The sequence below is a fragment of the Bombyx mori genome, chromosome 8 (assembly GCF_030269925.1).
Source record: "Bombyx mori chromosome 8, ASM3026992v2".
NCBI classification, from domain to species: domain Eukaryota; kingdom Metazoa; phylum Arthropoda; class Insecta; order Lepidoptera; family Bombycidae; genus Bombyx; species Bombyx mori.
Genome location: NC_085114.1, coordinates 7,427,920 through 7,444,723, shown reverse-complemented (window position 1 = coordinate 7,444,723; position 16,804 = coordinate 7,427,920). Strand labels below are relative to the sequence as shown.

The 16,804-nt window shown below is 36.0% G+C and overlaps 1 protein-coding gene across 1 annotated transcript; it reads right to left on the bottom strand.

Annotated features, from left to right (window-relative positions):
* Window positions 1–6,594: 6,594 nt before the first annotated feature.
* On the bottom strand, window positions 6,595–15,983 carry LOC101746818 (vitamin K epoxide reductase complex subunit 1-like protein 1). Its single transcript, XM_038012265.2, has 3 exons — window positions 15,804–15,983; window positions 13,827–13,924; window positions 6,595–6,930 (listed from the first exon to the last, which is right to left on the bottom strand). Exons 1-3 carry the CDS (start codon window positions 15,968–15,970, stop codon window positions 6,728–6,730), a joined length of 468 nt encoding a protein of 155 aa, XP_037868193.1. The 5' UTR covers window positions 15,971–15,983; the 3' UTR covers window positions 6,595–6,727.
* Window positions 15,984–16,804: the final 821 nt, after the last annotated feature.

Below are 16,804 nucleotides of genomic sequence, written 5' to 3'. Positions count from 1 at the left end.
ATCCCCAATAAAAATTTAAATGCTCATATATCTGAACTAACATTTTATTATCTCTCATTACCTATATTATCTCTAATAATATCTTTTTTTTTTATTGCTTAGATGGGTGGACGAGCTCACAGCCAACCTGGTGTTAAGTGGTTACCGGAGCCCATAGACATCTACAACGTAAAAGCGCCACCAATCTTGAGAAATAAGTTCTAAGGACTCAGTATAGTTACAACGGCTACCCCACCCTTCAAACCGAAACGCATTACTGCTTCACGGCAGAAATAGGCAGGGTGGTGGTACCTAACCGTGCGGACTCACAAGAGGTCCTACCAACAGTATAAAATGGGCATGGGCATCTCATGGGCATCAATAATACTTGCTTGCGGTGCTTAACCAACTGCTAACTGCTAAAATATACAGGCCTATTTTAGTTATGTCTTCAGTATATATATATTTTTTATAATATTCTTCACTTTTTGAGAATTCACTTCACAGACACATGTCTTTTTTGCTTATTTATTGATTTAATAAACATGATCTATCAAACACATGTACTTTGTACAGTTACTATAATACAATAGGTCTTGCTCTATTGATCTGGCGATGTAGACAGATCCCAATTTAATAAAAAACTTGGAGGAGGATCTTAACCGCCTATAAATAATAATTAGTGTGTGAATGATGAATTCAATCTCTTCCTTGCGTCAGTAATCCTCATTGCAATTTTATTTTGGATTATGAACATTTCAATAACACGACTGTTTACGTCCCATTATACAAACTATGGATGATTAATTTACGATCATAATTTCAAGTCGGATACATAATGACTCGTTATTTACGCTAGTCAGAGCCGCGTAATATGTTTTTTTTATAAAAGCAATAATCAAAGTTGTATCCATGCGTAAAGAAGAGAATAACTTTAATCTGTGTTTAGTAATAATTACTGTCTTCCTCGTATAAAGTTTATGATAAAATAATAAAGTTTCGAATGATGCATTGCTTCGTTCGTTATTTTTATAAAACACAATTATTTTTCGATCTTAAATACTCTGAGAGCAGAATTCGTTAGTATTTTAACTAATTTTAAGCATGTTTTTTTTATTTAGATCCGATAAGAAATGACAACATTATTTTTATTGTCGTAATATCCATCACCATTAGGATAACAATGAAACAATGTTTATATAATCCGTCGTGTGCAATAAAATAGCTTTTAGCTATTGAACTGCCCTGTTTTAATCTTAATTGGCTTTGTCGCATACTGAACTTTTACTGATCAACAATGGAGTGTTAGTTAGAATAATACTGTTTTTTTGTTATTGACGGTAGGATATTTTGTGTTCTGGTTTGTGAAGTTGAGATAGCTACACTATACAAACTACATTTTAGACAACACGTCGTAAGACAGGTGGCAACATTTTCAAGTTGTGATGTCTATGGACTCCGATAACTACTAATCACCTAGTGTGCCGTAAGCTCGTTCCCGCATCTACGCTATAAAAATAAAGAAATAGAAAACTGAATATACAACATTTGTTGTACATTCAGTTTTCTGTTTCTTTTCCTCTATTAGAGGAAAAGCGCAAATAATAACGTGTTGTAATATTAGTTAAAATAACACGTAATATATCGAGTCTGAAACAAGTAGGTAATCGACAGGTAACAGTGTTAGACAAGTTTAGAAACGCGTGGGCAGTTAATGTTTTCTAATACGACTTTATGGACACTAGTCTGCCAGAATAAAGGCTGAATTCATGCGAATTCTTTACGCGACCTCGATATCCTTATACAAAATAGGGATGTTGCGTAATAATTTTTTTTTTAATATTTCATCAAAAAGATCGACAAAACATTTTTATTTTTATTTTGCCCTTGTAGGCAGACGAGCATACGGCCCACCTGATGGTCTGTGGTTACCGTCGCCCATAGACTTCAGCCAAGCTGCTGCCTACCGCTAATATATTAATTACCGCTAAAATATTGTAAGTATATAAACTTATAGTTATGAAATTATAGTTTGTGACGTCACCGCAGTGAAATCTGTGGGTGTGGGAAAAAGATAGTGAAATAAGAGGGAATGGCCGGACCTTCAGCGCCGCATTAGGAAATAATAGACAAGCACTTCGAATCTCAGACGACGGACCATTCGAAGCCCGCCTAGATGTCGCCGGCAGCTAAACCCCCAAACACCTGCTAGGTACGTACATTCATCACTCAGTTGCTCTCTCACAAGACACATACACGTAAAGTAACTCACAAATCATGTTCTTGCGTCTCACTTACTGGTTCTCTGATCAAAAAGGCAATGGAATTTAGCGTTACGTACAAAATAAAAAAATACTGTCATACAAAATTATGTTTGATAGTGACCTATACCTTATTTTGACATCCCTATTCAAGTTAACAAGATTTTGGGGTCAGTAGTCGATAGAACTCACGACCCCCACCTACTGTTGAGGAGTTACAGAAACTATATCCCAATGTCTAGTAATTGATAATTTAGTATTTCTAGTTTTATTTTGTCTCGACCGACAGATGACCTGTGTGGTTCCCATCACCTGTTGATATCACAATGTAAACGCCATCCACGTTAGAACATTAGTTAGACTGAACTTTTAGTTGTACTATAAATATAAAGTTTGTGCTAACTTTGAAACGGAAAGAAGGACTTCTTCGCGGCAAAAACAGACAGAATAATGCTATCTGTACCCATGCAGACTCACAACAACATAAATTGTTAGAACAATTTAAAGACGCATGCCTATATTTCACAATTTAGAGAGTATTGGCATTGTGATAACTGAAACTTATTTTCATTATAGGAAATATTAAATATAAAGTATAGTACATATAAACATATGCTAGGCAAATTCTTTGAGTATTAAAAAACGAACAAAACATTATAAACAATGATATCATTACGACCCACGTATAGTTCTGTGACACAACATTTAGTTCCAGCAAACAGCCTCTGATGGAGTTCTTAATTGTTATGAGCTCACACATTTGCGTTGTCATATAAGGCGCAAACGCGGAGTAGGCCAGTAGTATCTCCGCAATATTAGAATCTTTAATTAAAACAAAATCACGAACCACTTCGTATATTAAGGCTCTAATAACTTTAATCTTGGCAGCTGTCGCTTCTTCAATCAAGAAGAAATATATGGGCGGTACGCGCCTCGTAAGTATCTACAATCGGCATCGCTGCGCCATTTTGAGAAGGCGGCACGACATGAGAACCCTCTCATCGTAGCCGCTGGAAATTACATACCCGACCCAGTAGACCGAATGGTAAACCGTCGACGTCGCCCAAAGCACGTCATTACGGATCCTCCTGATCCATTAACGGTGCTTTTAGGCACCACAAGCACCGGTCACCGTCCTCGTCGAACCCGTCGCTTGCGACGAAGGGCTCGACGAGCGAACTAACCCATAGACACAGCCCACTGAGTTTCTCGCCGGATCTTCTCAGTGGGTCGCGTTTCCGATCCGGTGGTAGATTCTGCGAAGCACTGCTCTTGCTAGGGTCAGTGTTAGCAACTCTTCAGTTGAGCCCCGCGAGCTCACCTACTAACGTTAGGGCGAAGCTGAAATAGCCTCTCAAGGCTATCAGCATAGGTAGGAATAAAAAAAATAAAAAAAAAGCGCCTCGTGAAAAGCATTTTTATAATTAAAATTCATAACTGGACCAGTCAATTTGTAATAGATTAAAAGTACTACACAACCTTCAAATCAACATCCGATGTTGTTTTCTAAAGCATTCACACTGGTCCAATTTACGATTTCTAATACGGCATATGAATTAATAGCTGCTAATAACTGCGTGGTACTTGTTACTGTTGATTTGTCAATTATTTTCAAAAATGCACCCAATGAATTTCGGGTAAATCTTCTGCGGTTCAAAACCTAAACCCGATTCTCGATTGTTTTAAAAGTTAAGGTCATTGGCATTTCCCGTAAAAGGTAATAGCGTAGGTATTATGATAAAGCTGAGATTTGACTCGACACGCGTGGGCTCTCTTTGTGTGCAAATTCGATCTAGCAAGAACGCTACGAAAAAACGTTTTGGTTAGCGTCGTTATTAGTCAGCGTAATTGGACAGCATAATACAGACACACGTATGTATATAATGATTGGCGTGTGTCATCTGTACATCCTTTGTTGGAAGACGAAGTTCCATTTTAGCAAAAGAAAAACTTCCGTTGACTCGATCCGGAATAAAGTACCTACTCTGCGCTGAAATAAAAATATAAAAGTACGTATAGGCGTTCTTATCGCTAAAAGTGATATCTTCCGGAAAATAATTAATTGGAGTATTTTACATGATAATAATTCGTCTGAATAAAATATGCTCACACGCATAATCCACTTTTGATCGAAAGACTTCGACGATTAAACTACCAAGCAATAAATAGGGTGTTAGGGCATATTCTGAAATGGGCAGAGAAAGTCCGCCTATTGGTAACCGCAACCTTAACTTCAGCAGTACAAAGTTTAATCTCATATCTCAAGATGAACAATTGCAGTATCGTATTTAATGTCTATTGCAATAATTAGAGGATAAAGGAATTTATACAAAGTATCTTAAGACCCATGGTTAAGTTAATTCCTAAGTTTGCTTGCTTAACTGACCGCTTACCACCAGGTGAGCTGTGAAGCAATCGACCTATTAATAACATTTAAAAAACTTCTTATGTAGACAGTCAATACAAATAATTATGTTTATCAGACATACTTAAAATGAATCTTTACGATTAAAAAACTTGGTGAATACGTTACTTCTTATGTAAATAAGTTGTACGTTTTAAGAAATACTAAAATCAATATGACATGCAAAGGTAAAAAAATATATAATAAAATATCACCCTATTAACCACAAACAATAAGAAGTATGTTTTGAAATGAGTCCATTATATCGGAATGCTTTTTATACTTTTTCCATGTCAAATTGGCATTTCAAGGTAAATCCTGAGCGACAGGTGTATCAGATGGTTATAACTGAGCAACCGACAACCGCCGAACAACGTGAGGTCGTTATTGTAGACCATTAATAATTCTAGATCAACTTGATATTTAACAAAATGGCCCTTAGCCATCGGCTATAAACGTCTGGACTTATCCAGATAATTATAGGCTTGGAGTCGATAATGCTTAACATCAACAATTCTTAAACATTAAATTTAATTTGTCGCTATTGAATTCCCATTTAATGTCATGGTTATTAGTAGTAGTATACATTCGAAAATATAGAAAATACATTTAAATAATACATACAAAGCAAAGTCAAAGTCCCAAGTTTGGCCTGTTTTTATGTCAATACCTGACAATAGATGTCGCTAAATAAATGATGCTGCCATCTGTTGACTGCGGAATGTACTACATGCTACACTACCAGAACTAGAATTTAGAAAGACTACTCAATAAAAGATGTCACTACTGCAAAGATTGTAAAAGTTGTGTTTTGTCAATTTGCCAATTAAAAAGGAATATATACATTCATACATATAAATCACAAACATTATTATTATGTTATGTATGCGTAGTCTATATTATAGGTATTGTTACTTTATTTTTCAATCTTATTCTCTCAATGGTTATATAAGTTGAGATTTTTCTTTTATTGCCCGTGTAGGCAGACGAGCGTACGGCCCACCTGATGGTAAGCGGTTACCGTCGCCCATGGACTTCAGTAATGCCAGGGACAGCGCCAAGCCGCTGCCTACCGTTAGCCAAGCGGCTGCCTACCGTACTTTGAGAGTTGAGAGCCCGCATGGCTACCGCGGCTCCACTCTTAAAGAGCGGCTCTTTAAACACATGTACACGTCAGTTTCTATTCATAAGTAATCGTGCTCATTGGCTCAAACGGTAGCAAGCCATTTTTTTCCATACGACTGATACTTCAGCCTCATGCCTCAACATGGACGGCAGAATTCATTTTAAGATGTCTTTCGACTCCGGTAACCGCTCAACATCAGTAAGGCAGTGAGTTTACCTAGCCCACTAGTGTTGTAAAAAAATAATAGAAATTAGTCCAATGCGTTTTCTTATTTTTTTTAAGTATGGCAATTAGTTTTATGCGGTGCCATCATCACCAATACATATCCAGTTAATTCAATTATTAAATACTATAGTCTACAAAAGATTATACGTAAATTCTACTATATGAAAAATGATTTAGCACGAAATAAGATGAAGTTCGTTTATTTGAAACTAATCAATTGGCATGAAATAAAATGAAAAGAAATGAGAAATGAAATAAAGGTTCAGAAAAATGGTGTTTATTTGCTAAGACTTCAGTGGATTTTTAGAGGAACATGAAAAGCCACGTGTAGTGACTTTGATGTATTTTCCAACACCTATGCACTATCAGGGATGTTAAACATTTAATAAGCCTACATTATTACAGGTTTCAAGTTGACGAAAACCTACATTAAGAACATCAAACAATTCACATAGCTTCGCTACTTACGAAACAGGCCTAGTCCAATGTCAATATATTCTCTAACACACCCTTAATACTGCTTCAGTATTGTTCAAAATCCATTTCTGTAGTTAGTGTCGGGTTCAAACAAATATGCCTAAGAAATAAAAACTACTATAAAAATACAACAACCTTTTTATTCAAGCTAAGACCTCTGAAGAGGACTATATTTTGTATCATATAATATAAACCTAAAAGATTGTGCCCCTGCCGTTGAACCTTAATTTAGAATATTCTAGAAGAATGCACAATTTAAGCAATTTTCTTTGCTTGACGTTTAAATTTGCTCCAAATCAAAAATAACATAGTTCCATTTATCAAGTAAGTAGATATACAAACTATACAAATGTCTTTTAAAACGTAAATAAGATTATACGCTAAATAGCAGCACAGCAGTGAAGATATTCCAGCGAGGGAAAATTGAATATTTGTCGTAACCAAACTGTCGTAAGCACCTGAAAGAAAACTATAATTAGATACGAAACTTATCGCTTATGTTATTAACATTAAATGACATTATCGAATTTGTATAGATTAAAAATTTGTCCTGTATTATATAGATATATCCGAATATGAAGACTATGTATGAAAAAACATTGTGTAGGTACATGCATACATATTATTCCTTTCAAAGCTTCTAAATTGAAAGAGCTTTCATAGAAGTTTGTAAGCAGTCTGAGCGCGTACAAGTTTTCCAAGAAAACACTTCAAATGAACTTTTTAAGCACTGCACTATATATTTCTACACATCTACACTTTTGTGCATGATATTCCATCTATGATTTTTGCTTCGATAATTTTGTAGGTAGGTAATTTTCGCATTTGTAAGATTCCCTCCGCCCTAGCCTTAATAGACATCTACAACGTAAATGCGCCACACATCTTGTGATATAAATTCTAAGGTCTCAGTAGTTACAACGACTACCCCAGCCTTCAAACCGAAACGCATTACTGCTTCACGGCAGAAATAGGCGGGGTTGTGGTACCAATCTGTGCGGACTTACAAGAGGTCCTACCACCAGATCCTATTGAAAACGGCAGTGGAACATTGGACAAACAAAATTGGAGACAAATAAGCAGACACTAATTCGAAAACAATCGGATTCACGCATTTACGTGACGCATTTACGTTGCAGATGTCTATGGGCTCCAGTAACCACTTAACACCAGGTGGGCTATGAGCTCGTCCAACCATCTAAGAAATAAATAAATAAAAAAACGTGTGGCACTCGGGAACTGCCGCGGTAAAGCTATTGCATAGCATTTTTTATTATCTTATGCAATTATAGTCGTCGTGGCCTAAAGGATAAGACGTCCGGCGCATTCGTATCGAGCGATGCACCGGTGTTCGAATCCCGCTGGCGGGTACCAATTTTTCTAATCAAATACGTACTCAACAAATGTTCACGATTGACTTCCACGGTGAAGGAATAACATCGTGCAATAAAAATCAAACCCGCAAAATTATAATTTGCGTAATTACAGGTGGTAGGACCTCTTGTGAGTCCGCACGGGTAGGTACCACCGCCCCGCCTATTTCTGCCGTGAAGCAGTAATGCGTTTCGGTTTGAAGGGTGGGGAAGCCGTTGTTTTTTTTATTTTATTGCTTAGATGGATGGACGAGCTCACAGCCCACCTGGTTGTGACTATACTGAGACCTTAGAACTATATCTCAAGGTGTGTGGCGCATTTACGTCGTAGATGTCTATGGGCTCCAGTAACCACTTAACATCAGGTGGGCTGTGAGCTCGTCCACACATCTAAGCAATAAAAATATATATATATATATATAATTAGACAATGATAATTTAATATTAAAACAATAATAAAACAAGATCACGCTATATTAAACATTAATAAAAGCAAAACCTTAACTGTCCCCTTCTCACTCATAAGCTAGACCGTGCGAGAGCGAGATGGGCAGACTTTTCATGATGCGCATGCAGTGTGACGTCACGCCACGCGCTTATTCACAAACACTACACAAGCGCTACTTATAAATGTGTTGAACGCGAGCTACATGGTAGGCGGAGTGAGGGGTGTTAGGTTTTTTTCGTTACGGAATTTCATGATTTGGTCGCCGCGCTCAAGGCCCGCGATAAAAGCTATGCAATAGCTTAAACGATCTACACCAGTCTGGCAGATTTTTTAGTTGGGGACAAAACCTGTGCAGGTAATGTCGTTTTCTTATGTATCCAGTTTACATAGCATATCTACTTGTGTGGATATAAAAAATAATCAAATGTAATAAATGTTACGATAATTAAAACATCGCTTTGAGATTGAAAAACAACATCACCTCGAAGCTCGTTAATGTTGAAAGATACTAAGCAGATTATAAGTTAGAACGCTTGTATTATAGAGTCCCGTATCGAAATTAACGTTATCTGTACAGTAAAGGCAAAAATAAAGATGTCGTTAGAATATGTATATCACTTTTCACTTCTTAACAGGATCTCTTGTGAGTCCGTACGGGTAGGTACCACCATCCTGCTTATTTCTGCCGTGAAGCAGTGATGGGTTTCGGTTTGAAGAGTGGGGCAGCCGTTGTAACTATACCGAGGCCTAAGAACTCGTATCTCAAGGTGGGTGGCGGCATTTACGTTGTAGATGTCTATGGGCTCCGGTAACCACTTAACACCAGGTGGGCTATGAGCTCGTCCACCCATCTACGCATTAAAAAAAAAGATTTTGTTTATGGATGGTATGTTGTAGTAGTATAGTTGATTATTGTTTCTATAATTTCAGTAACCCCATTGGCAGCCCCAATAGCCCATACGGCTAGAAAGATGGACATTACTTACTCGTTTATTACATAAGATAGGGAAGGAAGCCAACAATCCGAGAACCATACCAATATATTCCCACCAAAAACCCTAATAAAATCGAAATTAATAATAAACACAAAAAGCATAGTAACAGATATCAAACAAAGCGTTGTGGATTATTGAAATAATTATTGAAATAATCCACAACAAACAATGGCCACTACAATTCGGAACATTTACGACCTTGTTTCACGGAATTCGACATTTAAGCCGTATAGTAATTTTAGCTAGGCAATAAAAGCTCACGCGAACCTTTTGAATATTCAAAAGCATTTTATCGGTGGAAATTTAATTTCGAGATTAATTTATGGTTGCGTCCACAACATACCATAATGAGTGGTTTATTAATTGTTTTATATCGCAAGAACGAATTGAACGGTAATTGTTTCATTAGCATTAAGCTACATTTTACTTCTTACTTATATTGTCGAAAGCAATTAAATATTTATTTAATATATAGTAGAATAAAATATATGTTATTATGTATTTTTTCTATTAAAACACAAAATGAATTGCTGTTCGTTAGTCTCGCTAAAACTCGAGAACGGCTGAACCGATTTGGCTAATTTTTGTCTTAAATTATTTGTGGAAGTCTAGAGAAGGTTTAAAAGGTAGATAAATATGAAAATGCTCGAAATTAAATAAAAATAACAATTTTGTTTCTCCTTTGATGTCCCCCCCGTCGAACGGGTTTCCTTTTGTTTGTTTTAAGTTTATTTTATACAAAAGTTTAGGTATTTTATTTATCGATTGAGGCACTACGAAGTCTGCCGGGTCAGCTAGTATTATTCTAAAAAAGGTGCAAAATGATATCTTTTAATAAAGTGAAGCCGTCTTTACCGTTGAAGTATTAGCATACTAGCACTGCGGGCGAGTCTTTGAGTTACCCGCCTGACTTTTTTGTACGGCCCTCTCTGCAGGTGTCCACGTAACCACTAATGTTTTCCTTGAACACCGCTTTTTTTTTTTTCTTAAGTTGCCGTTTGCGCGAATAACATGAAAACTCATTTGCAAATTCATCACACGTCCGTCTTTATTTTATTGTTTTCGCTTCACCTTTGAAAATACTTGAATTAAAACAATAGCACGTTGCTATCGGCGTGATCGATTCCCGCCCAGAATTTAAAATATGTATGATAACCTTATTTGTTTCTTTTTTTTTTGTTCATGGCAAGCTATACTTAAAAAAACAATTACGTTTCACGAACATTTTTTTATTGCCACGATGACTAATCGAATGAAAACCACTATATACATTACACCATGAGGCCAATTTAGTCATTTTAAATAGAACATTTCGGAGATTATTAAAAGTAAAATTTTTTTTAATCATACTAAAGATAACCAATTTATAATTTTACGTTCAACAACAATTGTTTGTCATCCATTCCCAAGCGTCTATTTGAAAATTTTCTCACATACATAATTAAAAACAACAACATTCGAAAACGGTCGTTTTAAATTCAAAATATTTTTTTTTTATTGCCCTTGTAGGCAGACGAGCATACGGCCCACCTGATGGTGAGTGGTTACCGTCGCCCATGGACTTCAGCAATTCCAGAGGCAGAGTCAAGCCGCTACCAACCGAGCTTGTGCTAAGTAATATGCTAGCTCATCCTGCAGGAACCTAGATCAGTGACTACATTATTCGCAGCTCGTGAGCTACCAAATAAGCACTACCGAATTGGGTGTTTGACCTTTTGTAATGTTTTTCTCGCAAAAGTCACGACTTTAACTGCAAACGTTTGAATTTATAATTTACCAATTTGAATTCCGGAGTGTGCTAGGTTTTCTTCCACTATGATGGCTGAATATTTTTGCATTCTGTGCAAAGTCTTTATGATTAAATGTTCGTTTTTGTTTTTGTCTTTTAAAGAGATTACCAGTCACTAGCGAATAAAGTGGGAATTTATGATTTGACTTACTAAGTGAGACAGTGGTTAGCGGCCCCTAGTGCTCGACGGAGAGTCATGAGTGCAACTCACATATCATCCACACATTCGTGTGCATAACAAGTTCGTTATCTGGTTCTTAAATAACTATTTGTGTGTTTATGTAAACGTCTATAAGTATGTTTATGAGTCTATGAATGTGTGTAAATATCTGAAAAATTCCATTTGTAAATACATACATAATATTATATTACATACATATTTGAAATAGGTAAAAAAAGATAGACACGCGTGTCATAACCCGTCCACAACATGCAGTGAAAGTTTAAAAGCATTCGTTGATAAAATGAACACCGCTTTGTCTTAATGGGTTTTGCTTTCAAAATAATAATCATTATAATATTTGATGAAGTCGACATTTTAATGACACATTACACAAGTTATTTGCTTATAAGTATTATCCCACTCATTTAATTGGACCAAACAAATTCATTTAAAAACAAAGTTAATAAAAGTCATATTCCCGATTCTTTCGATGATCCAAAGCTACCTATGAACAGAAGTATCGAAATAATAGAATGTAATAATACTATACTTAGCATTATTGCATATTCATTATTTATTATATGGCGAATGTAACGTATGTAATATGTTACGTAATGGTTATTCACTTACGGTCACTCTAAAGCTGTTGACCTATTAGGTAATAAGTAATATATATACAATAGCGGCTGTGTCAAAACCGATGCTTCTAAAAAGTTAATGTTACTGAAATATAATATCAATGTACAGCACATACATCGTATTCTCGCATTAAAACTGTATAATCTCAAAACTGACTAATTTTACAGGAGAGTGTTTTAAACATCGATCGTAGATTCGATGGTTTTAAAGGTTTAACATGTCATATTTTTAATTTTAATCGTATTTGCAACATTTTTTTTTTTTTTACCAGTTACATTATTATCTGTCTTTTAAAGTAAGATAAAATTATGGAGACCACCAATGCGGTGGACCGACCAAATTAAAACTGCAGTGGGAGGTCCCCTAAATGAGTGCAGTAGAATGGCCTCGAGCAGGGAGAGATGGCGCGACATCGTGAGACGCATCAAGTCTGCCCCTTCGAACACTACATGACGATCACGACCACTCTGTCAAGAGTGACACGACTGAGAAGAGGAAGAAAATTATGTATTAACTTTGTTAATAGTACCTAGTCAAGATATAGGTAAACTGAAAAAAAAAAAACTAAAACTAAACTACGCTCTTTTGATAGTATATATGAGAAAAATACTGGTGATACCAAATGTTTACGCATATTAACTCAATTTCGAATATTTTAGGAAATTGTAAACTGTAAATGCGAAAAGAGTTAGGTTATATCCGATGTAATGCACAGTTTATTGAACGTGTAAGTGAATAGCAGATGGCTGGTGAAAGTCACAAATGCAATGCCACATGCGTAGTCCGAATAGTTTTAGAACGCGACTTTTTGTATTGGTTGTTTTTATACGTTCAAAGGTAATTTTTTGGGTACGTTTTTTGTTTGGTTTCTCAAAGTATTGTAATTTAAAAAAATATTAAATTTTAAAATGAATCTCAGAAGTTCAGTTTTTTTTAATATTTCGTAGCTTTTTTGTCGATTTTTTTAGGATTGAACACTTTATAGCCTATACATATTACTATTTTGTCGTTATTGTTAATTTCGGGGAATGAAAACTGTACCCCCGGCATTGCTAAGAACCTGATTTAAACTAGGATAATAACTCCCTTTTGCTATACAGTCTTTATGTATTGTTCATATTTTACTGCACATTAGATATTAAATACACTAGAAAATAATTTTAAAATTAATATCACTTTGTGAAACACAAAGGACATCATTGCGGTTTATCATTATCTTTATTTAATTAAGAACCATAAATTAAAAGAGTCTCTAGTGAGAACAAACGATCGAAATTGCATAACTTTTAAAAATAATTACATAAATTTACTGTATCTTATTGAAATAATTCATTTCGATTTAATATTTGCAAAGACCCAGTGATATTATATAATAATAGTCACTTGTAGATAATATAAAATGCATTACAAAATTGAGACTTCGACATTTTTGTTTCGTTTTATTGCCCGAACAGGCAGACGAGCATACGGCCCACCTGACGGTAAGTGGTTACCGTCGCTCATGGACGTCAGCAATGCCAGGAGCAGAGCCAAGCCGCTGCCTACTAAATTCGTCTTAGAGTGGAGGTACCTACTTACGTTGTAGTCCGCGAAATTAAAAACAAACACTGCTACCTTATTTTTAAATTAACCAATTATTTTTATCCAAAAGAAGTAATTCTATAATATAAGGCAAATGAAACAATAACATGGTTAGAAATTATGCTGACTTACTAGGATAAATGCAAGAATTATATATATTTACAAAATTGAATTTCACCACTGATGTCTCCCACATGCAAAACAATACATACCATTGATACATAACGGTCTTAAGCTAGCCATTGACATGGTTTAGCTTTTGGTTTGCCGATGTCCGTACGTGGCAGCTACCACTTCACCTCAGATAGGCCACAAGCTCGTATGCCCTCATTCGCAATTAATAAAGAAAATATTCAAAATACTTACTTAAAATGATCATAATGCAGAAGTGAATTGTTCCATAAATTGGATTCGGAAGACGTAAATATGATCCTTCGTCGATTATTCCAAGACCTTTGGCATACCTGTAATTATGTTCGTAAATTTATTCTAAAACTATTCGAGTCGAATATCACTTTCTATCTATTTTTGAAATTTACATAGAGAAGGCCTGTGGAAAGAAAATTACTATTAAAATAATTAAAAATACCTACATACTTCCGGTGGTAGATTCTGCGAAGCACGGCTCTTGCTAGGGTTCGTGTTAGCAACGTCGTCTGGCTTGAGCCCCGTGAGCTCACCCACTAGTTACGGTTACGCTGATATAGCTTCTCAAAGCTCTCAGCTTAGGTAGGAAAAAAAACCTACATACTTAAAGCAGTTATTCGTTACGGTTTCAAGGGTGGGAGAAGCCGTAGTCGAATGTAATTTAGACTTCGACCTCATGTCTCAAAGTGGGTAACGGCATACACGTTGTGCGGTTCAGGTTTTTAAGCATATGGCGCGCACGGAGTGTAATATTTGACATTTAAAAATAATTAGCCACTAATTAGCGTATTACATGCTGTGTACATAATCTAAATTATGTATGCATGAAAAATGAGCGAGACGCCAGACGAGCATACGGCCCATCAGATGATAAGTTTATTACTGGTGTTAGGACCTCTTGTGAGTCCGCACGGGTAGATACCACCACCCTGCCTATTTCTGCCATGAAGCAGTAATGCGTTTCGGTTTGAAGGGTGGGGCAGCCGTTGTAACTATAAGACCTTAAAACTTATATCTCAAGGTGGGTGGCGCATTTACGTTCTAGATGTCTCTGGGCTCCAGTAACCACTTAATACTAAGTGGCCTGTGAGCTCGACCACCCATCTAAGCAATAAAAAAAAAGTAGTTAGGATAGCTCGTGAACGTTGGCAATGCCAGGAACACAGCCAGGTCGCTACCTACCACAACTTACTAACATTGGATGACAATTAGCATCGCACTATTAACGACAATTATGCATTTATTTGAAATATAAATCCTGCGATTAACTGAAGTTTATCCAATGCACGTGATATCGCAATAGTGATATGTTTCTTAACCGTAATACAGATGTCTATAAGTCAAGATTATAACTTTCTTTAAAGGTGTTAGTACTCCACGGCCGGTACTGTTAAGTGCCTTTTCACATGCACACGGTCACGGCACGTCGAGGGAGCCTTGACCGCGTACATGTGAAAAAACACGTTAACTAACAAGTGAACTTCTTAATACCATAGCAATCTTGAATGAAAGTAAAGATTTTTAATGAAGGTTTTTCGTTTTTGAGAGTGAAGATCTTACACCGAGCGGGTGAAATTGATCGGTTGACCGACGGTCCCAATATTGTTGTTCGGAACCTATATATGTATATATTTAAATAAGCTTATCTTAAAAAGATGTCGTGGCCCAAAGAATAAGACGTTCGGTGCATTCGTATCTAGCAATGTACCAGTGTTCGAATCCCGCAGGGAAGTACCATTTTTTCTAATGAAATACGTTCTTAACAAATGTTTAAGATTCCACGGTGAAGGAATAACATCGTGTAGTAAAAATCAAACCCGCAAAATTATAATTTGCGTAATTACTGGTAGTAGGACCTCTTGTGAGTCCGCACGGGTAGGTACCACCCTGCCTATTCTGCCGTGAAGTAGTAATGCGTTTCAGTTTGAAGGGTGGGTTAGCCGTTGTAACTATACTGAGAGCTTAGAACTTATATCCCAAGGTAGGTGGCAGCATTTACCTTGTAGATGTCTATGGGCTCCAGTAACCGCTTAACACCAAGTGGGCCGGGAGCTCGTTCCACCCACCTACGCAATAAAAAAAATGTCGTTTTCAAGATTCAGGCATCTGTCAAATATCATGAGTTCTATGATGGCTATCGCCATAGAGCAATTAACAAAATTTAATAGACGTAAACAAAAGGAAAATAAAACTCACTTCGAAGTAAGCACTCTCGTGCAACTTGCTCGCTCGGAAAAGTCGCAAAAGGCTTTATAATTGGGATTTGCCTCCACTTTCAGCTCCACATACAGTGCATAGGTTGAAAGTAAAACTCCGAGAACCGAAAGTAGTATTAGCAAACGGTCGTATGTTCTTACCTTCATTCTGAATTCGATTCTGAAAATGAATAAAGTAATCTATTATACACTAGCTGACCCGGCAGACTTCGTACTGCCTCCATCGATAAATAAAAGACCTAAACTTTTGTATAAAATAAACATAAAATAAACAAAAGGAATCCGTCCGACGGGGGAGACATCAAAGGAAAAACAAAATTGTTATTTATATTTAATTACGAGCATTTTCATATTACATACCCTTTAAACCACAGATCATGTGTTTCTATGATCTGTGCTTTAAACCTTCTCTGGACTTCCACAAATAATTCAAGATCAAAATTAGCCATTACTTGGTCCAGCCGTTCTCGAGTTTTAGCAAAACTAACGAACAGCAATTCATTTTTATATATATAGATATCTATTATACATTACACTTGCTTATATTACATCATGTATGCAATAACCTTAGTAGGCGCTTCTTAGTAGGATTGATTCGCGACCAAAATACGCAGAATAGTGATACCTACGCGTGCGGATTTGCAACACTGTCTAGTACCAGTATTTAAATTTATTTTGTTGCTTTAAGTTTTATGTCTCATAACCGTTACATTACATATACTTTTTCAAATTAAAAAAATCTAAAATTAAATAATAAATTTGAAGATAAATTCGAAAATTATAAATGCAAAATTAGTCTGTTATTTTTAGTAATAAAATATATAAGGTCAGTTTATAAACGAGTTTGACATCTCATGCGAGCAACCCGTTTATTTATGAAATTTGTAATAATGTACCAACATTTTTTTTAAAAACACATATTACATATTTATTTTGGTAGACATCATTAGCTTTTGTTTCAACATGCTTAACAGTTACGGC

Excerpts from the sequence above, each read along its gene's own strand:
- LOC101746818 (XM_038012265.2), bottom strand. The coding sequence starts at position 15,970 with ATGAAGGTAAGAACATACGACCGTTTGCTAATACTACTTTCGGTTCTC. Across the intron at positions 13,925-15,803 it reads ACGAGAGTGCTTACTTCGAA|GTATGCCAAAGGTCTTGGAA; the intron begins GTGAGTTTTATT and ends ACATAATTACAG. Across the intron at positions 6,931-13,826 it reads CTGCATTATGATCATTTTAA|GTGCTTACGACAGTTTGGTT; the intron begins GTAAGTATTTTG and ends GTTTTCTTTCAG.